Raw genomic sequence first — 26,017 nt, forward strand, 5'->3', positions numbered from 1 at the left:
CATTCTCTATATGTAGTTCATTTTTTTCTTTCTGTAAAATTAAAATATCTTGATGCGTGACTTCAGTCCTGGTAGGTTGCGGTGCATCACTGGTGGATGGAGATTCCGAGGGGGCTAGGTTCACTGGTTCCACTGTTATAATCACATTGGCTAAAAAATAGAAAAGACATGAGATTATAAGCAAATTGTCTGACCATCCCCACTGATGTTACTTGTTTATGCAGAGAACAACTATTAGCCTGGGCTAGGGCTACCCTTACATGCTGAGTCGGATGCCTGGTCCAGTTTGCCATCATTGTCGTACGGATTAGTGAGGGGATCAATCTGTTGTGGTGAGAGTACAAATCTTCTCCAACATGGGGTCTTTAGTCATTGAAGGTGGTCCTCGCCCGGTCACAAACAGCTCCTGTCTGTTCACCACTCAGTCAGTTTTTGGATTTTAAGTTTTTCCAGCAGGATCTCAGTTGGTCACATCCCTTCTCTCCTTTATCCTGGGGGATGCATTGAACGCCTCTGCCAGGCAAACCCAGGCATAGTTTTTTGATTGGACAGTCTCATTGTCTGTCTTCTTATCCTCTATTTCTGCGTAATTGTCCACCAGGTCAACTAGCAGGTGTTTCTCATAAGCGGAGAAATTTGAGCTTCTTTGGCGAGCCATGTTCAATGTTGCTGCAGTGCTAGCTAGCTAAAGTAGGCTATCGTTTGGCTAACGGCTAACAAGATAACAGATTTTTATTTACATTGTTGCCTGATTATCTCTAATCCTAGATTAATTTAACCCTTGTTGGTGCAACCCACCCAGGGTGTCAGTCATAGGGGAAAAGTCCAGACCCACACAATGGAAATACGTCACTAAGGCCCAGACCTCTAAAGGCTGAAGCACAGTGGCTAAAGTTATAGGAGGAGATTGCAGTGATTACATTTGATGACCCAGAGGTCAAGTGTGCCACTGTAAACACTTCTCAGAGTGGAGGAGTCTAATGAAAGCCATTGCTTGGCTGTTGAAAATGAAACTCATTCTATAGCAACTGTGTCAAAAAAGAAACTATGTTTCACAAAGTAAAGGTAAAGACGAAGAGCAGATATGAGCAGATATGAGCAGATAAATTAATAAGTTCAGAGCACCTTTGTTTGGGCAGAGCTTATCTGTGGAGGACATGGCACAGGCTGAAACAGCTATTGTATGGTACAGCTAGCGCCAGTATTTCTCCCCAGAAATTGTTGCTTTGGAGAAAAAAAGGCTTGCTTTGGAGAAAAAAAAGCACCATCTTCAGGCTCGACCCACTAAGAGTTAGAGGATGGTTGAGGAGGGCTGCAATGCCGTATATCAAACATCCTGCCATTCTGTCCAAAGACAGTCATCTCTCCACACTTATCCCGAGACACATACATGAGCAGATTGGACACAGTGGAAGGAGTCACATGCTCTCCAAGTTGAGAAAGAGGTACTGGATAGTACCTTCCAACTCTGCAACAAAATCATCAAACAATGTATCTTCTGTCGTCGACATTGAGCCAGAGTGGAAGAACAGAAAACGGCTGACCTCCCAAAGGGTCGTATATCATCAGACCTGCCGTCTTTTACATATGTCGGCACCGACTACTCCGGACCCATAGAGGTGAAGCACAGCCACTGCAACATCAAATAATACGGTGTCATATTCACATGTCTAGCCCGCCACACCATCCACTTGGAAATTGCTTCCTCTCTTGACACGATTCGTGTATAAACGCCATTCACAGATTCATCTGCAGAAGGGATCAAGTAGAAGAAATAAGGTCAGATAATGGCACCAATTATGTTGCTCTCAGTGAGAGTTAAAGGAGGCATTGAAGCAATTCAATTAGGACAGAATTCAAAGCAACCTGCACAATAATGGGATAAAGTGGGTCTTTAACCTTGGCTGGTCTCCCCGCCTCCACCATCAGGCCTCTGCAGCTCATCCAGAACGCTGCCGCCCGTCTGGTGTTCAATCTCCCCAAATTCTCCCATGTCACTCCCCTTCTCTGCACCCTTCACTGGCTCCCGGTAGCAGCTCGCATCAGATTCAAGACCCTGGTGCTCGCCTACCGGGCGGCAAAGGGAACAGCCCCACTCTACTTGCAAGCGATGGTCAGCCCTCAAACCCATGCCCGATCACTCTGCTCTTTCCTGCCTGACACCGCCGCCTCTACGTGGATGCAGCAGCTGGTCACGGCTTTTCACTGTCATAGCACCCCGCTGGTGGAACGAGCTTCCCACTGCTGTCATAACTGCAGTCACTACCAATCTTCCACCGAAGATTGAAGACCCATCTCTTCAGGCTACATATTAACAGACCTAAAGACCTCTTCACCCCCACTACCCCCTGTACAAGTTTCTCTCCTGTTAATAAAAAAAAAATCCTTCTTCTAGCATTGTGACTGCCTATAGCCCCTGGTCCGAGCATTGATTACTTTATCTTATGATGACTGATGGATAGATGATTCACTTACTTAAACAATTGTATTTGTTGTAAGTCGCTTTGGATAAAGGCGTCTGCTAAATGCCATAAATACCAGTCAAAAGTTTGGACACACCTTCTCATTCAATGGTTTTTCTTTATTTTTATTATTTTCTACATTGTAGATTAATACTGACGACATCAAAACTATGAAAGAACACATAGGGAATTATCTTGTAAACATATTCTGGAATAGAATATGTTTTATATTTTAGATTCTTCGAAGTAGCCACCTTTTGCTTTGATGACAGCTTTGCACACTTCTGGCATTTTCTCGATCAGATTCATGAGGTAGTCACCTGGAATGGTTTTCAATTAACAGGTGTGCCTTGTCAAGAGTTAATTTGTGGAATTTCTTGCCTTCTTAATGTGTTTGAGACCATCAGTTGTGTTGTGCAGAGGTAGGGTTGGTACTATTCGACTACTGTTCTAATCCATATTATGGCAAGAACCACTCAACTAAGTAAAGAGAAACGACAGTCCATCATTACTTTAAGACATGAAGGTCAGTCAATCCGGAAAATTTCAAGAACTTTGAATGTATCCTCAAGTGTAGTCGCGAAAACCATCGAATGCTATGATGAAACTGACTCTCATGAGGACCGCCCCAGGAAAGTAAGACCAAGTTCATTCGAGTTACTAGCCTCAGAAACCGCAAATTAACAGCACCTCAGATTAGAGCCCACATAAATGCTTCACAGAGTCCAAGTAGCAGACACATCTCAACATCAACTGTTCAGAGGAGACTGCGTGAATCAGGCCTTCATGGTCGAATTGCTGCAAAGAAGCCACTACTGAGGAAGAACAACAAGAAGAAGAGAATTGCTTGGGCCAAGAAACACAAGGAATGGACATTAGACCAGTGGAAATCTGTACTTTGGTCTGATGAGCCCAAATTTGAGATTTTTGGTTCCACCCGCCGTGTCTTTGTGAAAGGTGAGCAGATGGTTTCTACATGTGTGGTTCCCACCATGAAGCATGGAGGAGGAGGTGTGATGGTGTGGGGGTGCTTTGCTGGTGACACTGTTGGTGATTTAACCAGCATGGCTACCATAGCATTCTGCAGCGACATGCCATCCCATCTGGTTTGCGCTTAGTGCGACCATCATTTGTTTTTCAACAGGAAAATGACCCCAAACACACCTCCAGGCTATGTAAGGGCTATTTAACCAAGAAGGAGAGTGATGGAGTGCTGCATCAGATGACCTGGCCTCCACAATCACCCAACCTAAACCCAATTGAGATGGTTTGGGATGAGTTGGATCGCAGAGTGAAGGCAAAGCAGCCAATAAGTGCTCAGCACCTATGGGAACTCCTTCAAGACTGTTGGAAAACCATTGCAGGTGACTACCTCATGAAGCTGATTGAGAGAATGCCAAGAGTGTGCAAAGCTGTCATCAAAGCAAAAGGTGGCTACTTTGAAGAATCTAAAATATAAAACATATTCTGGTTTGTTTAACACTTTTTTGTTTACTACATAATTTCATATGTGTTCCTTCATAGTTTTGATGTCTTCAATATTAATCTACAATGTATAAAATAAAATAAATAAAAACCATTGAATGAGAAGGTGTGTCCAAACTTTTGACTGGTACTGTAAATGTAAATGTAACCCACCTCACCATGCATCTCACCATGGAGATGTGTGGGAGCGACTGATCCGTCAGGTGAGGTCTACCTTAATTTCAGTGTTGAAACAGCAGCCAATGGATAAAGAAGGTCTACAAACCACTCTGTGAAGTCGAAGCCATCCTAATAATCGACCAGTGTGACCCCTATGACCTTGAGGCCCTCACACCTAACCACCTGCAGCAATTGAAAGGGAAACCTATCATGTCTGGACAGAGATGGAGACAAGTACAGTAAATCGTAGATCTGTTCTGGAATGGCGATGGATGAATTAAGTAGCCTCCCAACAAATGATGTGGTGCTTATCATAGACAACACAGCACCTGGAAACTCCTGGCTGATGGGGAGGATCATCAAACCCATTCAAGACTCAAAAGGTAATGTACGGAGAGTGTACAATGGTGCTGGAGCGACCAGTTACCAAGTTGCGTCTGCTGAAAAAAGCAGTGGAAAACTATACACAGGCACATACATGCAGAATTATGGACTATGACCTTTGGGGTGTACAGTAAATTGAAGAAACCAAAGAATATTTAAGTTTAGGATCCTTTAAGATTTCTGTTGAAAATATAATTATTTTGCTACTGGCAGGCACAATTAGGGGCCGGTAATGTAGGAGCCATTTAGTCACCTAAGTTGAATTTAGAATATGAATTATTATTTGATAGAAGCTTCCCATATTTTGATTTAGTTATTATGAAAAATAGAATTTATGCTGCTTGACCCCTCCCAATGGAACAGGACGCCTACAAGGGGAAGTAGTTGGGGTTGATGGAATCCTAGCACTAGTGGGAAGCTACACCCTTTTCAACCACTTCACAACTACATTTCACTCCTTTATACACCACACTTGAAATGACACACGTTTAGCAATGTATACACTAAGTACCATACATTGCATTATTTGTAAATGGATAGATTTATGTTGGTTTGTTAGAAACAAATGTCAAGTGCCTATCAAACAAGTCGGGAATCCTAGATCCATTCTACAAGAACAAAAGAACAAGGTGTGTTGAAACAACCTCCCACTCATGTTAGGATAGTGGCTGTTATTACGGTGTGGAAGCCACTACTACTATCATCACACTACCATATTACCTACTACATAACTGTATCAACTCCCTAGTCAGTACCTACCTACAGGACCTAAATTAGTAAACCCCTTCCCTATTGTCAAGCACTGTCTATCTGAAACACAGAATATCATTACACAGACAATTACCACCACAATCTGAAGACACTATAGTGCACATATCAGTGGCTTCCCTCCATGTGGACTCTCCTGTTTTTTTCATGGGTTGCAGGATGCATGGAGGCTGGCTGGTGAGCTGGTAATTGTTGAGGTAGTTACACAGAGCTTCTCTCACACAACCAGAGAGCAGGGCTCTCCTGTGAGTTGGAGGAGCTGTTCATGCACACGGTGCTGAAATGTCATTTGCCTGCCATCTGCTGCAGTTCACACACTTTCTGTGCACTAATTCAGTGTGTTCATGGTGTGGCAGTGCACCGCCTTAAAAGTCTGTACACATTATCGTTGGGGCTCTGAGGTGCTGTACTATCAGTTACAATTATAACTATCAGTTATATTTACACAAATATTTTTTTCTAAAACAATGATTGAGTAAGATAGATTTATGGACCACTGATATTGAATTGAATTGCAGGAATTATTTGCTGTGGAATTGGTTAGCTTTATTTAGAATACTAAGAAGATGGATTCATAAATCCAGTGCCCAGCAAAAAGTAAGTAAGTAAGTAAGTAAGTAAGTAATGGGACAGTGAAGCATTTTCTTTTTGTTTGGATTTGAAATCAAACCATTACTGTGTGCTTTTATTTGATGGTATTTGTGCCGTCAAATATATTGGTTTCACCATTCAGAAATGTCAGGGTACCCAAAAGTAATGGGACAATTGGCTTGGTGTTTCTAATGAATCAGGTGTGTTCATTTGTGCAGGCATAAGAGAGCTGTCAATGTCTAGTATTGATTCTAGACTTTGCGTTTGCCTTTTGAGTCTGCTATTGGTGTCTGTCAACATAAGGACCAAAGCGGTGTCAATGAAAGTCAAGGGAGCCGTTATTAGGCGGGAAAATATGAAAACAATTATCAGAAAAATAGCCAAAAGTGTACTGTCCCTTAGTGTACTGTCCTCCTTAAGGTGTCTAACCAAATCTAACCAAAATTAGACAGCCATCCAAACTCCTATCATGGATGAGAGTCAGGAAATAGCCTTCTAGCTCCAGGTTTATTGAAGACTCAGAGTGTGTACAAATGACAAAGAGTGAAAAGTAAAAATAAAGAATACAGAATACAGCTTGTTTAAAATATATAAAATATGACTATCTCAAAGGAGCCTTGTTCTCCTGGGTGACCTTCACAGGGTTTATGGAAGAAAGCAGGACCAGTGAGCCATGTAGTCTCAGCGAGGAGAGATGCTGGGACTAACTTGGATGTGTAGTCAGCTGGATTGTTCTGGCTGTGTTGACTGACGAATGCACTGGACCCTGTTGTGCACGTACACATAGAAGCGCTTTGTCTCGTTGTGTATGTATCCAAGAACCACTACTGTTGCAATAGAAGTGAACAGCATCAGGTTTGAGCTCCATCTTCTCTAGGATGAGCTCCGCCATCTCTACTGCAAGCACTGCAGCGCATAGTTCAAAACGAGGAATGGTAGGATCAGACAAGGGAGATAGCTTGGCTTTCCCTAGAACAAATCCTACGTCAGGTTCTCTGTGTTCATCTATGGCTTTCAGGTAAGCCACAGCTCCAATTGCTTTGGTGGATGCATCAGAAAACACACATAGTTCTGTGCGTTTCACATTGGAGAGTGAGTTGGAGGTATAGGTACATGGGATGTGAAGCTGCTTCAGATCTTGAAGATAATCTCTCCATACTTCCCATTCCTTTAGCTTTTCCTCTTGGAGTGGCGTGTCCCAGTTACATGTGCCTGTGGTGAACTCCCACAGTAGAGCTCTTCCCTGTATAGTTACTGGAGCTACCAGTCTGGGTACCAGACCAGGTTTCTCATTGGCTGATACTCTGAAAGTGAACGTATCTGTTGCTATTTCGTTGCATAGATGTGTTTTCTCCACTGAGGTCCATGTCTTTTATGCCCTTCACGCTTTTCTCCCTGACATGTCTATGAGTCTGGTTGTCGAGCATGGCATACATTTTGACTGCTCTCTCTCGCTGTCCTTGTGGGTACACTTTAACTAAGCAAATTTGAGCACATGACCTAGCTGCTTGGCCTTTACCACAAACCTCCGTACAGAGCGAGCTGACTGCGGTAGTAGCAGGGTCTTCTTCTCCCTCCCCGCTGTCCTCTGGTGCAGGGGTGGGAGCCTTTGTAGTCCAGGGTGGTGGTCCAGGATGCATGACTGCTATAGCGGTTACTCTCACACTCACTACACTTTACCTCTATTTTACAGTCTTTGGCAAGGTGAGTAGATGATGTGCAGCACTTGTAGCAAATCCTATTCTCCTTGAGAAAGGCTTTTCTTTCTTCTCGGGTTTTAGCCCGGAAGCCTCTACATTTTCTGAGTGGGTGCGGTTTGTTGTGGAGAGGGCAGTTGTTACTGGGTAACCTCTCTTTGTTGTTGGGATGTCTGCACTTAAGTCAGCTGCCGTGGAGAATTTGTTTTTGTGGACAGATATGGGAACTCTCATGTTTGGATATTTATAATTTTTTTCTCCCCTCACAGGACCCCGAAGCTGGGGTCATTCCTGATGCGAGCTTCATAGTAGATGAACCTGGTGAAAAATGAGAAAGGTGGAAAATATCCATTGTGTTCCTCTTTAAACTTGGAGCCCTGGGATATCCACTTCTCCTGGAGGCCATAGGGAAGTTTCTCTATGATGGGGCTGATCCCGCAGGTGGTGTCCAGGTAGGTTAACCCAGGTAAGTATCCATCTTCTTTTGCAGACTGAAGCTCCATCAAAAGATCTCCAAGCTCTTTTAGCTTGATGTCGTCTTTGGCTGAGACCTTAGGGAAACGCTCTAATTTCTTGAAAAGAGCATCTTCGATTACTTCCAGTGAGGCATAGCACTCTGCTAGTCTGTCCCAGGCATTTTTAAGTGCTGCATTGGGATTACTGATGTGCACTGAACGTATTCTTTTTACATGCTCAAACGAATCCGTACCAGCCACTTTATTAGCAGGTTGAGCTCCTCATGTGCCGAAAGGTCTAGGCTGATGGTGTTGATGAAGATAGACTGCCACGCCCTAAAGCTCTCAGGGCGATCATCAAACTGGGTAAGTCCTGTAGTTACCAGCTCACGACGTGCTAGGTACTTGGCAAAATCTAACATGGGAGCTTGGGTTGTTGGAGCTAAAGCCGGTTCCTGTTGAGGAACATAATGCTGAGCCCAGGGTTTCGTAGGTTGGCTGTGTGGTCATGGTTCAGGCCATGGTGAGTTCCAAATTAAGTGAGCAAGGACAGCTGCGTGCCTGGAGTCCGTTTACGTAACCATATGTTCGACTGTATTTGTGGGGGGTTTATCAATATGGGGTGTTGCCTGTGTAATTATAGTGTCACTGGTGTGTGGTGGAGAGAGCCGATTGACATTGTTTTCAACAGCGCCACAAGGTGTGGTGTTGGTATGGTCTAGTTCAGACCTGGGCAAACTACGGCCCGCGGGCCACATCCGGCCCTTTGTACGTCCCTGTCCGGCCCGCGTGAGGCCAATCATAAATTATAGGGATGCACCGAAAATTCAGCCACCGAAAATGGCCCAAAAGTGCATTTTCGCTTTTCGGCCGAAATACCTAAATCACCGAAACAACACGGCCGAAACACAATTGTAATGACGCAATTAAAAAGCGCAGCCAGCACACGGTTATCTGGATAAGAGCCAACATGTCTGCGGTGTGGACTTATTTCAATATCTCGGAGAAAGACCCACGGATAGCGATTTGCAAAACATGCAATGCTGAAATTTCAAGAGGGGGTGTATCTGCAAAGAGTTTCTCCACGTCGGGTTTAATTTATCACCTGAAATCCAAACATCCCGATTGCCATTCTAAATATGAGAAGAATGCGGCGCAGAAAAGAAAAGTCAATCCGAGCACGCCCACTCCGTCTGTAGCAGACGTTTTTGAAAAGGCAAGAAAGTTTTCCAGTGATGGGGCCAAGGCAAAAGGCATAACACAAAAAAATTATGGAATTTATTGCCTTAGATCAGTGGTTGCCAACCCATCGATTGCGATCGACGGGTTGATCTTTGAAACATTCCCTGTAGATCCCGAAAATAATAATAATTATAATATTATATTATTTATTACACGGCTCTTCTTAATGCTGTAGATTAGAACGTTCCATTCACTTGAATGGGCCTTCCAAACGTTCGGCGGTCAATTATTTTCGTATAACAGACCGTTGCTAATAATAATTGACCGCTGTCTGTCTGTCAATACTATGAATGGTAACAAATAAATAATAATAATTTATATGAGGTTAGTACACAGTCATAGCCATAAATGCAATGGTTCTAATAATTGACAATCTTTTCTTTCGGTGTTTCGGTTTTCGGTTTTCGGCCTTGGTTTCCTCATTTTTGGTTTTCGGTTTCGGCCAAGAATTTTCATTTCGGTGCATCCCTAATAAATTACAACATAAATTAGACAAATATCTGTCTCGTGTTTTATTTTGAAATTTGAAATTTTATTTAGAAAAGCGTTACGTTTGTATTACTTACGTATGGACGTATGTGCGTGCGTGAGCTGTGAGTGAAGGTGAACAGCGACAAGTGACGCTAGCCAAGTTACCCTCAAGATGTCGGCTCACGCTAAGAAAAGAAAAATTGATAACGAATGCCGTGTTTTCAACAAGACATGGACTGCCAAGTATTTCTGTACCAACTAGACTCTAGTTGGTACAGTCGCTTGTGCATTTTGCAATATCTTTTCCGAGATAAAGATATATCATCTTTATTCAAAAGAACCCCAATCTCAATTTCCACTGCTGCCTCTAATGCCTCTACCGCCTCTACCTGGGTTATAGCTGCGGCTGCTTCTCTGTGCAGGGTCAATGCTCCTAGCTCAGCATCCAACTTAGCCTTCTCTGCACATTTGGTCTTTAACTTTGCTTCTCTTTCAGCAAATGAGGCTTGTGCGCGTGCTGCTTCTGCCCTGGCCTGGGCTCCAGCAGCTGCACTCGCCGTTGACGATGATCTAGAGCTTGTCTGAGAAACACTGATGTTGTCTTTGATTCAGATGTGGTTGTGTAGTTCTCAAGCCGTAGTCATAAAAGTGCCAGCTGATCACTTGCCTTTTCACTTTACTGTGCTCCTTAAGGTGCATCTAACCAAAATTAGACAGCCAAACTCCTATCACGGATGACACGAGAGTCAGGAAATAGCCTTCTAGCTCCAGGTTTATTGAAGACTCAAGAGTGTGTACAAATGACAAAGGAGTGAAACTGTAAAAATAAAGAATACAGAATCAAATCAAAATACAGCTTGTATAAAATATATAAAATATATAAAAATATGACTAAGCTAGCATAGTAATATGTACACTCAAATACAATCTATTTCAAGCACACAGAAAATTCCATAAACTACATCATCGGTACAAAATATACTTTTATATCGCAAGATGTACTTAAGATTAAATAAAATACTCACAGGCAATGCTTACGCAAGGCACAAATACAAAGGATGGCAGGATAACGCGAACACAAAATAAATATAACATTGGCCAGAGGAGCGCTAAAAAAAACACATTAAATGCAGAGCAGAATAATTAGTGTTACTGACCGTTGTCGTTGCTAGGTACGCGTTGCTAGGATTGCGTCTTTCTGAAGTGAAATTCTGACTGCAGGGCTTGAAAACATGGCCGTGACAACAATGACAGCTGTTGAAATCCTCAATAAAACAGAGGGCTGTTGCAGTAACCATGTGGTTGTGTCAAACTGTCTGTGCGGTTAGAGCAAGCAACCACCATTGTTGCCTTTTCCCCCCGTTTTATGTTTCATTATTTGTAACTTGCTCAGTCATTTTCAGTTGTTTGTCCCCTTCAAACATTTAATGATACGGCTCAATTGAAGACAGGCATTTTTTGTCTAGCTTTTTTTTTTAGCAGCTAGAACAGTTCAGCTAATGAGTTTGTCAGCTGAGTTTTATCTTAACTGTAATGCAAGAGAGTTTACAGTTTCTACTGTAAGGAGCTAGCAACTCCATTTCGAACTGAAAGCTCTATCCACCTTATCATTTAAGGCATGAAAGGTATATTTACATTATGATTACGCGTTTAAAACGTGAAAATGTGAAATGATAGAAAACATTCCAGTGAAATCTGTAAAAATCTGTTAAAAATGATTTATTGCGGTTTCACAGAGGGAGAAATTCCAAACGCTACAGCCCTAATAAAACGTCTTATGAATAATCACCACATAACACAACCATCAACTGAACATATGTGCAATCGATAGATCTCTCAAATACCATAATGATTTATATCCTACAGTATCAGTCTACGCATCGCGGCATATAGGGCTTTTCCTGATTCAGGTACACATGTCAAGAAAACATTCATGAGTGGGCATGAACATGAAGGCACTTACTCCTTCATGCAGTCTGTGAAAAGTAACAGCGGGTGTCCACTGCGCCTTGCTTTAAAAACTGCATGAGCCTCGATCTTGCGTCTCTAGTAAATCTCAAGCAGCCCAAATTCGGAGACCGTATTCCATTCATGCAACACGTATTGAAATGTACTGATCGGTAACTGCTCAAAATCGACCATTTCAAACACGCTCATAATGATTACACAGTTTATGGCGCACATCAGGAGTACACTATTTTCGCCAACTTAAAACGGGCGATTCTAAGGTATGAGCTGGCAAAGTTCACACAGCTGTAGCACCGGGACTCCCTAACAGTTAATTATATCCACTACATAGAGTATGCCACTAAATGATTGGTTTTGTCTCCTCTCCATTGCGGAAATAAACACTCAGATTTCTGACTGTTTTGTGTAGTCTGTTTTACTCTTTGGGAAATTCAGCCTCAACTAGGCTAGCATCATACTTGAATGTGCTGTAGCCTATTATTGTCATGCTATGACAGTCTAACAATCATAAACGTACATCATAAACCTTGTCACTTTTGGAGACAAGCAGCGCCAGAAGTTACGATTGCTACCACCACCAGGCAAGTAAGGAGGGATGTTGAATAACAGTAAATATGTGGAGTGTTACGGGCTTAAGTCAACCTAGTTTGCCACTGCAGCTGTTGCTACCGATTGTAACTGCCCTATGTCTCCAAAGATGAGCAGGTGTTACACGTTTCATTTACTTTTTATGGTTTGACAGCAACTTAAGTTGTAGGCTGTAGCAATAGTTTGCTATAGCCAACCTTAGCCTGCTATGATCCTCTTTGCAATGATCGTTTCGTCAGTAAACCAACAAGATTTTACAAGAGAATGGTCTATTTGCATGAAGAACTTCTGCATTTCCCTATCCCTGTAAATTTGTTATCGGTCGAGCAGCCGCGAACTTTCCGACTCAGAAAGGTGTCATTTTTCTTCAGCTCTCTTTAGGATTTGCCTAAACTGGACATACATGAGGTCCGTCGGCTTACTAAATCTTCAACAAAAGTTGCAAATAGTTGCAGAAGGCTTTATGTTTCGAGTAATGTATGTGATCATGTCAGTGACAATGAGAAAAATCATTTTTTTCTCAGTAATGAGGCCAGAGTCTGACAAAACTTGCTTAGATAGGGAGGAAGAAGAGTTTCCACGCTTTAGAGCGTTACCTGTTTTCCAAAATTTTGTAGGATCAACAGCGGAATTTGAGGTAGCATTTAGAAAGAGGCCTGGTTTCTCATCAAAAGGATATCTGGAAGTTCTGTGGAATACCAAGGATTAATTATGTCCTTACTTATTACGTTTTTAAAGGGGGCGTGTTTGTCTGTCAGAGATATAAATCTAGTTATATATGACAAAAGTTCTAGAGCCAATTCAGGGTCAGGTATGCAGCTGAAAGAGGAAAGATCAGAGTAATACATATCATGGAGAAACGCCTGGGTAGAGAAATGTTTAAAATATCTCTCTGATACATGCAATAGGACAATGATCACTGATGTCATTAGTAAAGACCACAGTGCTTGTGGGGGCTGTTTGTCAAAATTCGGTCAATCAGCGAGGAGTTAGTTGTAATTATTTGAGTCAGGTTAAAGTCAATACATCTTCTTCAAATGATCAGGCCAGGGTTAGCAAATCTAGGTTAAAATCCCCTAGAATGACCAGTTCAGATGACGGAAAAGGTCTTAACACTAACCTTACAATTATGAATGGCTTACCTATTTTATCCGTAATAGCGATATCAGCAATATAGACTGACAGGCAATAGGGCATAACAAAGCAATGAAAGCGATTCCATGTAAATAGAAGCCTGTGCAGTGTGCACCCAGCCTCTGAAGAAGAGACACCTGCATGTCTTTTTAGACCTTGTTTTCAATTAGCATCCTATGATATCTCCTCCCGTGTGTGTATGCAGGCTACAGTATGTGTGTCAAGGCCAAAGACAAATTTGCCCAGATTACAGACATTTGGATCACTTTTGTGCGTAACTCTAATTGCTTATTATAACCCAGGAGACAACATCAATATTTGTTTTGAATGTGGTTTGCCTGGTGGAGCATATGAGCTGACTGATTTGTCTGTAAACTTTACTGATGCATTTGCGTAAAGGTGTATAGACACTGAAAGATAAGCAATTTTGTGTACACATTTACCTTTTTTAACTTTAGTAAATGCCTGGTGTATAGACCTTCTTGCAGACTGTATATATGTGTATATATATAGCTTCAGATTTGTGTTCAGTTTTACTTGTTATCAAGCATTGGCACTTCAGGTTTATTTTTATTTTTTACAGTAGGCTATGTACAATTACGTCCGTCAATATGTAAGCTCTTTAAAATACAAAATGTGATATTCTAATGATTCTGTTGATGATGATGTAATCATTACCTGACTAAACACACCCAGATCATTATTTTGTGAATGGTATTGAATGATAATTCAATTATTACACTGTTATACTAGCGTCAACTAACGAAGGTCTCCAGACACTCTGGGTCCTTTGGTAAGTAATGCAACAATTAATTGTATATTTGGCTTATGGACTGTGAGATACGTTCACATCTACCTCAGACAAACATTTGCCCATTTGGCAGCTTGTCTTTCCCCTTCACTATTGTGAACATTTCACATAGCCCACATTTTTATCTGATACATTTCCAAAGTTCTGGTCCAAGTCAAGGACAAGTTTGCAGAGGAAGCCTCTGTGTGTGTGGACACCTCCACACCTGCCATTTATGCTAAAAACACTCTGAAGCTGAATAAAATGTCTGTGTGCTTAAGATGATACAAGTAGGTGAGAAAAAACGTAGTAGGATGAAACAAACAAACTTTTGGCTGAAAACTAACCCCGTCCTCAGAATTTTGCGCAGATAAACCTGGCATATCAACCCCTCAAAGTTGGCCTTAGCGGGAGTGGCCATACAATTCTCTGGGAGTGACCTTACTGAGTAAAGTATTTGTCATCATTTAATTTTAGCAATTCACATGACTGCGAGGCGTGGCTCCAACTGCAGGCAGAACCCGGGCAGGAACTTGAGATGTGCTAGCAAAAAACATTTCCCCTGGGCTCAAAAGGAGAAAATACACCCTAGAAATCTGTGGTCAATGTGTGTTACGCCTGTCTGGAAAACTATTATACAATAGCAAGTACAAACATCCAGTTGTGTCCCCTATCCCAGAAGCCAGTGTGTCTAAACAGTGGGAATAGTCATGTAGAAACAGACCACCAATGCCATGTCATAATCCCATTTAATTAGTTTTAGCTATGTCCTTTGTTGTCAAGAATGATCAAGTCAAGATAAATGACAAATGACGAGCCTACTTGCTGCAATAGCCAGTAGAGAAGTCTCAGTTTCTGGGATGATGGGGAAAGTGAAATAATGAAGAACATTCAATTATATTATGGTGGGAGTACATTTGTCAGCCAAATATTTCCATATTTTCATGTCAGTTTTGCAGTGATGAATGTTTGTTTGGCTGTCTCCAGTAACGTTCCACTTTACCATTGCAGTGGTTGGTAGATTAAGCTGATTAAGCCAATGGCTATACGCCGTCCATTTTCGACTGCCTTTCTATTGGTTTAATGAAGGTCAAGTTTAACGCGTTGGACCACCAGACCTTTGGTACAGCTTGCTACAGTAACTACAACAGGCTAATTGTGACTGTCTGAACTTCAGATTTTCTGAAGTAGGCTACATTGGCTTGTTGCTGACTTCACCTGGAGGGAAGTTAGTGATAATTCATTGCCACAGGCAGCAAGTAGTTGGGGTCGCACAGCTGAGGAGGGTGTCTCCCTCCAGGTGCATCTTCTTGGTGCACAATAGTGCCGGTCTGGTAGCCGACAAGAGCTAAACCGGCCATGATCAAATCTCTTAAACAATCACAACCCAATATAATATACAGACAATCGACAGAGACATATACACTGAGCACCAACCCAGTAACACAAGACCATTTTTCATTTGATGCCTTGGCTAAAAGTGACTGCTCGCTTACGCATTGTGAGCAGTTTCAAAACTCACATACAGCGATCTAGGCAGTCTTGTTGATGTAAACAACTTGTGCAAAGGGCAAAATGTGGCCTTTTAGAAATACACGTCATGCTATGCATTTGGCCACCTGAAACCACAACTGTGAAGTTTCCATGCAGTGGTTACTGGTTAGCTAAAAATAATTGTAAAAGGAAGAGAATTAATAACTATTTACTCGACGACATGAGTGTCGGTCTTGCGGTTAAACTACAGTCACCCAAACTTGGGTAAGCACATAGGTTTGGAAAATCCATCGGTTATGTAGGCTATGTAACACAGTTCACCCTAAACACTACCTTAAGTAATGCACTAGAGACAGATGTATCAAAAGTAGACATTTATTACAGGACTTCTCTTTCGATTAGCAAGCAGTTATTGGATGCAACTTTCCATATATAGTGAAAGCACACAAAATACTAGGATTCAAGATTCTAGTGATTTCACTTTAAGACTGAATTTCACTGTACTTGCACTGCACGCTAGTGTGGGAAAACATGACAAGGTAAACTTGCACGCACATACATACACACACAATGGTCATCCGCTACAGAGGCTTCCCCACTGAAACATGTCTATGTAAATGCAGTGTCTGAACCATGAAGTACAAGGGCATCTGATTTGTGGACTTCAGGAAGTCTAAAGCTGGCGCACACACCCCCATCCTCATCAACGGGACTGAGGTGGAGCGAGTCACCAGCTTCAAGTTTCTGGGTGTCCACATCTCTGAGGACCTCTCCTGGACCCTCAACACCTCCACCCTGATAAAGAAGGCTCACCAGCGTCTCTTCTTCCTGAGGAGACTAAAGAAGGTCCATCTATCTCCTCAGATCCTGGTGAACTTCTACCGCTGCACCATCGAGAGTATCCTTACCAACTGTGTCACAGTATGGTATGGCAACTGCTCGGCATCGGACCGGAAAGCACTGCAGAGGGTGGTGAAGACTGCCCAACGCATCACCGGTTCCTCACTCCCCTCCATCGAGGCTGTCCAGGGCAAACGATGCTTGCGTAAGGCACGCAGCATCGTCAAGGACATCTCTCACTCCAACCACAGACTTTTCACCCCACTCCCCTCCGGGAGGCGCTACAGGTCTCTCCGCACCCGAACCAGCAGGTTCAGAGGCAGCTTCTTCCCTGCGGCTGTCACCCTGCTGAACTTGAACACTACACCTACCTGACAACCTACTACCCCCGCAACCCCCACCCCCCCCCCCCCCCCCCACCCGGACAATTGCACTATTGCACTATACTCCCCTCCCCCTCCCCCCACCCGGACAATTGCACTATTGCACTATACTCCCCTCCCCTGCTCCTACTCAATACCACTGCTCTTCTGTACATACCTGTTCATACTGTTCATACTGTTCATAATGCACATAATGCACATATCCTATATTTTCTTTAATACTACTGCACATACTGTACATACTTGTTTATACGGCATTCCATATTTATATTTATTCTGCATCTACCTCATGTTACTGTTAATACATATATACTGCTAGACTGCATTACCCATACAGCTCATATGCTGCTACACTGCTCATACTGTAACTATTTATTCTGCTATAATGCTACTGCTACTCACATACTGCTATACTGCACTGCTATATTATACTGCTTATATTATACTATATCATACTGCACTACTACTGATCATATATTGCACTACCTGTAAATACTGTTCATTGCACTTTCTGCTATTTTGCACTTCTGGTTAGACGCTAACTGCATTTCGTTGTCTCTGTACTTGTACTCTGCACAATGACAATAAAGTTGAATCTAATCTAATCTAATCTAATTTGGCCAGAAAACACTGCAGGAGCAGCAGTAGTAATAATATATGTTGTGCTTTTCACTTTATGGTCTCTATTATACCATTTGATATCATAGCCAATCTTAATGTAGACTATTGTGAGTGTAACACTATGCATTGTAGATAATATTATTGTACAGGACAGCATTTAATACAAAGAGCCTATTATTTTGAGTGCCGCCCCTACATTCCGCTCATCCAATCAGAGAGCTATATTATGCATTGCGTCATTAAACACATGCTTTTAGCCAATGGTAATTCCAATAGGTGTCCGTATCTGTAGTCACAGCCTCTTCCCTTTTTTTTACACCAAATCCTCTGCCAAGTTAACAGGTAACTTCACACTAGTTTACTGGCTGCTAGCTTCAGAACGATTCTCTCTCTCTGGCTATTGTAGCAGCTACGCATATTGTGTATACCATTAATTTAATAAACGTCAGCTCCTGTGCTTCATGGGTGTAATGGCAAAATAACGTTATGAACGGGAATTACACCTGCTACCGGTAAAACCTTCCACCGGCTCAACCCTAACTACCACATCAATTAATCTACAGGACCTAACTTACTAAACCCCTCCCCTATTGTCAAGCACTGCCTCTCTGAAACACAAAATATCATTACACACAATTTCTATGACTATCTGGAGTTTCAGGATGCATGAAGGCTGTCTGGTGAGTACCGAAGGTACACACTTTTGTAGACACAAATAGCTATTGAGTGTTAGGTGTGTGAAGAATGACTCTCCATTGGGCTATTGCGTGGCATTTCCCCCCTCTGGCCGTGTGCTGACCTTGGGGTAAAGCAGTGAGGGATGAGGCAAAGGGTGATACTGTGCGTGTGCGTGTGCGTGCGCCATCATCCTCTCAGCCATAAACCCGTTCCATCTCTAACAGGTATTTATGGACACAGCCAGGACGAGTGCGGGAAACATCTGTTTAGTCAGCCGGAGACTGCCGATCGATTACTGTGTGTGTGTGTGTGTGTGTGTGTGTGTGTGTGTGTGTACGCGTGTGTGTATGCTCACAGAGGTCAGCAGATGTTTACCTGCTGTGTGGAGTGAGCTACAGAAGAGAGTGAACATCAGCTGTTCTGATATCCGCATGGCTACTTCATCACTTTCACTTGCAAAATGTATACATACGGCATAAACACTCTTCAGGATATTGTTGATTTTTTAAGTAAAGAAAACATTGTTAAACCAATGGAAGAATTGTCACAATAATGAATCATTCATGGTTGTTTTTGTCCTTTTGCTCCTACATTCCTCAAAAACTAAACCGACTAGCTAGCTTTTATAAGACAGCCAGGTAGAGATTTGTTTACTGGATTACCATGTCAATCATATTAGACCATACGTTCCAGAACTATCACCCAACCTGCGTCACTAACTACGGCAATCATTTTATGAACTACTTTTATATATGGAGGGCATAAACCAATACAATATATCATTAAAAAAAAACACTAGCACCATTGCTTGTTTTCAGAATTGTTGCTGTCGGTGTAAACCCCGTTTCATGTCTATGACCGCATCACAACCCTTTCGATATCTGTGATATAGCACACCCTCTCGTGTGTTATTGCTTAGTTCTAGAGGCAGGGCAGGACAGCGGTGTGTGTGTGTTTGTGTGACGTCAGGCCTGTCACTCTTGCCCCCTTTAAGCGCAGTCAGGTCTCAATGGTTCCACATCACAGGCATCTGAACGAGTGAACAATCAAGATTCCAAGGCCAGTCATGTGCCTAAACCCAGCGTACATCAACAAGGCTTAGATTGCAGGAGTAACCATGCAATCTCCATTTCATGAGCACAGTCTATACACAGTATTGATTTTCACAGTATAATTTTGTGCTGGCATCTACTGGATAAGAAGTGGTTGTCAAATAAATAAAGGGTAATGAATAACTAGAAAAAGAAGTTCCAGAAATCCAAAATAAACTTTGTGGGCTTGCAAAGTCGTATTTTTATAGTAGAAAAATTTTAGATGGTTTGAACAATAGATACACAGATTTGCTGGGTAGCTGAATGAAAGTGAGAGGATGAAAGGATTGATGAAAAAGAGGATGGATAGATAAGAGAGGGAAGGTATATATTGATCAATACACTTAAGAGGTTAATCAGTATGGGTTATACTGAGTGAAGCAGTGATTGGTGAAAGGATGATGCCTAGGTAGTGGAAAGAAAGTGAGATAGTAGGATGAACAGATGGATAAAAAATGGTCAGAGGGTAGGATAGCCAGATAGATGAGAGAAGATAGATAGATAGGATGAGCCTGGGGTAGTTCAGTGGAGTGAGTAGAGAGTTGGTTGATTGAGTGGTTGAGAGTGGTAGAGCTGGATGGTTTCAATGGGGTAGAACTGGTAGCCAAGAGAGTATATTGTTGTATAATCATTTTAAGTGTTCTGCAGGTTTCATGCCTAAATCAACATTCCACCATGTTAACCTGATGAGATTTTTTGCAGTTACAAAAAGCGTAATAGTTTAAAAAGTTTAATAGGTATGAGAGAGCTTTTATCGGGGTCGATAAGATGGAGGTTCCGGCACATTTTATAGTTGAATTGGTGTGAATAGCTTCAAAGGTGTAAGACCAGTAGTGGTTCAAATATGTTATATTTTGGTTTCCATAGACCTCCATCTTAAAAAGTTCACTTTCAAGTTAGTATAGTTTAAAAGCTTTAATAGTTATCAAAACTAAAAGTCCTAACAACACAAGTTAGACCTTTCTGCACGTTTTAAACAATTGGTATGAATAGCTTAAAAGTTGTAGGAGGAGCAGCACTGGGAAGAATTGAAATAATAATAATAAGTATGTCGAAGAACAATAGTTGGACTTGCTGAAGCAAGCCCACTAATAATACAGAGTTATGGGGCCTGGGTAATATACTTGCTGTTATATCAGGACAAAGAGTGACCTCTGCTCCAGGTATGAATTGAATGCAGAGGTAAAGGCAGGAATATCCTATAAGACACAGTCAAAATGAGTATCAGTGATTACTGTACTAGGTTAGGTTCAGCAATTGCCTGAAGGTTACAAGCCTAAGGATGTTGACAGAGCAGTGAATCCGGGGGAGGATATTATCTGACCAAAAGTACAGTGCAAAACTCAGTGGTTGCAGGATGCATGGACACTAGCAAGGCTGGCTGGTGGAAAGGTAAGAGTTGAGATTGTTACACAGAGCCTAACCTCGGTGAGACCGAACTAGGAAAGCCTGGGGAAGTTTTTGCAGAAAGTAGCTACAAAGGGGTGGAAACCTGTTTGAAATGAATGACGCCTCACCACATGTCAAATCAGTCAATTCAGGACACTAACCTGATCCTCAGTTATTGACATCAGAGGACAAACTGCTATTACCATTGACTTCTCAATTTTCATTTTCAATAAATTGCACACTGTCGACAAAGCTTGATAAACTACACTTTTACTATAGTCTGTAGGTAAACATGGCATAACGTCTCTCTTTTTAAGTTGAGTGTTCAAGCAGAGGAGTTATAAAGCCTTCATCGACTCGATAGAGCACACCTCTGGCAAAACAGAATTCAGCTTTATCTTCCATTTTCTTCAATGTTGCAAGCTAGCAAAATAGTTCTACCGGGGTGGAAAAGATGACACACAACAACAAGCAAGCATCTACGGCATGTGGGGGAAGGTTCTTGGAATATAACATCCAATGAAATTGTGAGCTCGTTCTCACTGTGTTCTCTCCTGGTTCAATCCCTGCCAGATAGGATATTCTCCAGACCTCCAAACGAGGCATGAGAACAATGTGATTTGGAGGTATGGCTACACAAGACAATACACAGTCTGTCTCATAAAGAATTAATTGTAGAGACGTGTTGTGTTCTTATGATAGTAGTGAATATGACGTTCACTACTGCAGTACAGTATGTTATATCTTGCGGCACCATACAACAGAGAAGACGTACTGTATAGTGTGCTACATTCTGTTGTAAAGATGTGTGATAGTGTGTTGAGGTGCTATACTCACGAGGATACGTAGCATTGATGTGCCGCGGGGTGTGTTCTCAGGCAGGCTGATGTTGTACAGAGGTTTGCTGAAGATGGGCCGGTTGTCGTTCTCATTGATGAGGTCAATGAAGATGCGGGCAAATCCGACATGGTCAGACATGGACTCATTGGCATAGAGCTGGGAACAACAGACACTCTGATCAATCCCATGTCTGTGTGCCACTGTGGACATGAGTGATGACCTTACTCTATACTAATATACTGTATCTGTATGCTATTCATGGGTAGGAAGAAAGCAACATTCACTTTGTAGACTGTTCATTTTATATTACACTTATCTGATTTACACATGGACTTCAAGTTCAATCCAAGTTTTAAAAATTCTGTGAGGATTCAAAACAACATTTTGTAAAGGTTTTGTAAATAATGGGTAGGTAATTTCAATGTGCAAACAGGTCTGCAGTAATGAATGCAGACATTTAAATGAGTTCTAAAGCGATGCTAGACTGAGCCTTCTGCTATGTTCGTCAGTCCAAATATTAAAAACAGGTCTGGCTTTAGACATTAATGCATATCCAAAATAAGGCTGCAGTCTCTTTTGCTTTATCATTCTTTAAGTACAGTTTATTTAGGGGCCGTTTAATCATCCCAGATGAGAGCAGAAAGAGAATTCAAAGAGATTACTTTTCTTTCATACATGTTTTACCCAATCTCCAATGTATCAGATCTTACCTTCTTCATAGCCCTTACCATGCTCTGGTTCTCAGTGTTGGTGGACCTGAGCATGCAGTTACTCAACATGTTACTAGACCTGTTAATGTCGGGTGCTGGACACTGGGAACTGGGTACAACTGGGTGAACTCACAGAGAAGCTGTAGGTGCGGATGTTCTCGTAGTCCAGAGGCACGGCCACTCTCATCCTGATGTCAGCCCGTCCCTGCACTGCCGTGGGAGAGATGGTGAAGTGATCTGAGTTGTTACCTGTCAGAAACACCTGGAACATGCTGTTGACTCCCTGAGAGAGGAGAGAGAGAGGGAGGAGAGAGAATGGAGGAAAGTGAGTGTAGCAGAGTATATGACATGGGGATGGATTGTGTGGTGTATAAAGCCTTGATAATGATTAACAAAGTGCTGTCTCAGACACAACAGTGTCTCACAATTAGGCACATGTTAAGCAACAACTATCCTTACATCTGGTTATCAGTTCCGATGGTGCAGTCTCATACACTCAGCATAGGCAGAAGACACACAGGCCTACACACCCACTAACATGTAAAAGACAAAAGCCTTAGAAACTGTAAGGAAAACAGAGAGAATGTCTTTCATTTGACTTGGGTGTCACGCCCTCCACTTCCACCTAGCCTTTGCCAGTGTCTCTCTCTCTCCTGTCTGTCTGTGTGTGTATGTGTGTGGGCGTGGCCCAGGCTCCAGCAATCAGTCTCGTCATCTTCTCCACCTGCTCGGTCTTCACCTCATCTACTCACAGTATTTAAATCCTGGCTTCCCACCCACTCATCGCCAGATTGTTGTTTTCCTTACAAGTCAGTCTCGCTCTTGGTCGCTTAGCAGCACTTAGTTTCCTGTATATTCTCTGTGTCTGAGTATTTTGTCTTACCGCGTTCTCTCTATGCTCCAGGACCACTTCCCGGTTTCTGCCTGCCTATCTGCCTGGCAGCCTGCCTGTCCGTCTGCCTACCCTGTCCTGTCTACCTGTCCTGCCTGCCCTGTCTACCACTCTGCTACTCCGTTCCCCACTATTCCCCCATGAAAACCAGATTATTTTATATATGTGTCCTGACGCTTGAGTTCCTTAGCTCTGACCGTAACAGTAGGATCTGGCCATGACGATGAACCCAGCAGACACAGAGCCCTTCCACCAAGCCCTTATCTACCAAGACGCCCTTCTTGGACAACACACACAAGCCCTCGAGGCTATCTCCAGTACAAGAAAGTTCCTCTGCCAAACCTGGCCAGCCAAGATGTCTGTTTTTGACCATCCCGTCCAAGGCAACATCTTTTCTCCCTCTGCCAGGACTCGCGCAGCATAGCCTCTCTAGCCATCGAATTCCAGACCCTCGCTGCCGAGAGTGGTTGGAATGATGAAGCTCTACAGGGCATGTTCCGGAATGCCCTGAGCAATGCCATCAAGGACGAGTTGGCATCCCACGATGAGTCTCAAGACCTCAACCAACTAATCTCCCTAGCCATCTGCTTAGACAACCATCTCTGGGAGCGCTGCAGGGAGAGGTCCAACAGGTCACAGCCGTCCGTCCTTCCCGTTCCCGTCGGTGACTCCCCGTTCTCCGCCTCCGAGAGGTCCCAAACCCAGCTGAATCTCCATGAACCACTCTGACCCCGAGCCCATGCAGTTAGGTAGAGCTCACCTACCCCCGGAAGAGAGGGCTCATTGCCTCAGCGGCGGAGGTTGCCTATATTGCGGCCAGGTTGGACACCTGATTGCCACCTGCCCCACCTGTCCAGGTTGCTTGGGAAAAGGGCTGGCTTGTCTGTAGTAGGAGAGATACTGGCGAGCCGAGCTACATGTTCCTCTCTCTCACGTCCCCAACTCAATGCCACCCTTGTGTGGCGGTCCCAGTTACTGCCCCTCTCGGCCCTCATTGACTCTGGAGCAGATGAGAGTTTCCTAGACTGGGATGTAGCAAAACAGATGGGTATTGAGATTGAGCTCCTGGATTGTCCCCTGGAAGCCCAAGCCCTCAACGGGATGCCGCTCGCCCTCGTCGAGTACAGAACATTTCTGGTAACTCTTTTACTGTCAGAGAATCACCAAGAGATAATTAGACTTCACATTCTCGACTGTCCCCACTCCCCTTTGGTGCTCGGTTTCCCCTGGTTACAAGCCCACAACCCACAAATAGACTGGATCTCAAGTACTGGAGCGATTTTTGTCATTCACACTGTCTGCTCTCGGCCCCTGCTCCCACTATCTCTGACCCATTGCTCCTGCCGGAGTCAGCCTCGCTCCAGTGTTCAGCAAGCACCACGCCTTGTCTCTGCCGCCTCACTGCCCTTATGACTGTGCCATAGACCTCCTGCCCGGTGCCTCCCTGCCCAGTGGTCAGCTGTACAATCTCTCTCGACCGGAATGTGAGGCGATGGAGAGGTATATTCGGGACTCTCTGGCTGCAGGTATCATCCGTCCTTCCCCCTCCCCGGTGGGTGCAGGTTTTTTCTTTGTGGGAAAGAAGGATGGTTCTCTGCGGCCTTGCATTGATTTCCATGGCCTGAATAATATCACTGTAACACAGACTGAGCCAACAAAGACAAAAAAAAAGACCGTCTGCCACTAATCAGCTCTGCTCCCTCCCCCCTCCACAGAGCTTCCTTATTCTTGAAACTGGACCTACGCAACGCCTACCACCTAGTCCGCATCTGCGAGGGCGATGAGTGGAAGATGGCGTTTAACACCCCCCTTGGACACTTTGAGTACCTTGTGATGCCTTTTGAATTAACCAACTGTGTGTGTTGCAAGTCCTGGTCAATGATGTTCTTTGAGACATGCTGAACCGGTTTGTTTTTGTTTATTTAGATGATATTTAGATTTTTTTCCCAATCCCTTTCGGAACATGAATTGCACCTGTGCCAAGTCCTTCAACGCCTTCTGGAGAACAAGTTATTTGTGAAGGCAGAGAAGTGGGAGTTTCATGGTCTCCAGTGTTTCATTCCTGGGGTACGTTATCGCTCCGGGTCAAGTTCAGATGGATCCTGCCAAGGTGTCCGCTGTGGCAGAGTGGCATACACCTACCAGCCTCAAGCAGTTGCAGCGTTTTCTTGGTTTTGCAAATTTCTATCGCAGATTCATCCAGAACTACAGCCACATTGCGGCTCCGCTCACAGCCCTCTACTCTCTTCCGATGGACACCTGAGGCTGAGGCTGCTCTCAACGAGCTCAAGGGCCGTTTTGTCTCCGCCCCGGTCCTTATCCAACCCGATCCAGCCCTGCAGTTCATCATGGAGATGGACACCTCAGACACGGGGGCAGGTGCTGGCCTCTCTCAGCGGTCCCCTTCTGACAATAAACTCCATCCCTCTTCTTTTTTGTCACGCAAGCTCCTGAGAGAGATTATAACGTTGGCAACCGGGAATTGCTTGGCGTCAAGATGGCTCTAGAGGAATGGCGTCATTTTTTGGAGGGAGCTGACCAGCCTTTTTTTGTTTGGACAGACCACCAGAATCTCATCTACCTTCAGTCGGCCAAACGGTTGAACTCCCGCCAAGCTAGGTGGGCTCTATTCTTTGGTCGATTCAACTTCACCATGACTTACCACCCTGGCTCCCGCAACGTAAGCCTGACGCCCTGTCCCAGCTGCATTCGTGGGTTCCTCGCCCCCAGATCCTAGACCCGGGCCTTATCCGGAATTTCCACTGGGCACACCTGACCGGTTCCAGGTGTGCGCTAGGTGGCACTCATAGAGGGTGGGGTACTGTCATGCCCTCCACTTCCACCTAGCCTGTGCCAGTATCTCTCTCTCTCTCCTGTCTGTCTCT

At 43.5% G+C, this 26,017-nt stretch overlaps 1 protein-coding gene across 3 annotated transcripts in view; it reads right to left on the reverse strand.

The window, feature by feature from the left end:
* The window catches only part of cdh23 (cadherin-related 23), a gene marked incomplete at its 5' end in the record, with an annotated part of 222,311 nt that overhangs the window by 89,015 nt on the left and 107,279 nt on the right, over window positions 1-26,017 (reverse strand). For all 3 annotated transcript variants that reach the window (XM_083696325.1, XM_083696324.1, XM_083696323.1), the window contains 2 exons: window positions 21,528-21,686; window positions 22,374-22,523. In XM_083696325.1, the coding sequence (XP_083552451.1) occupies window positions 21,528-21,686; window positions 22,374-22,523 (309 nt within the window). The remainder of the gene's footprint in view (window positions 1-21,527; window positions 21,687-22,373; window positions 22,524-26,017) is intronic.

The sequence above is a fragment of the Argentina silus genome (genome assembly GCF_951799395.1).
Source record: "Argentina silus genome assembly, chromosome: X".
NCBI lineage: Eukaryota > Metazoa > Chordata > Actinopteri > Argentiniformes > Argentinidae > Argentina > Argentina silus.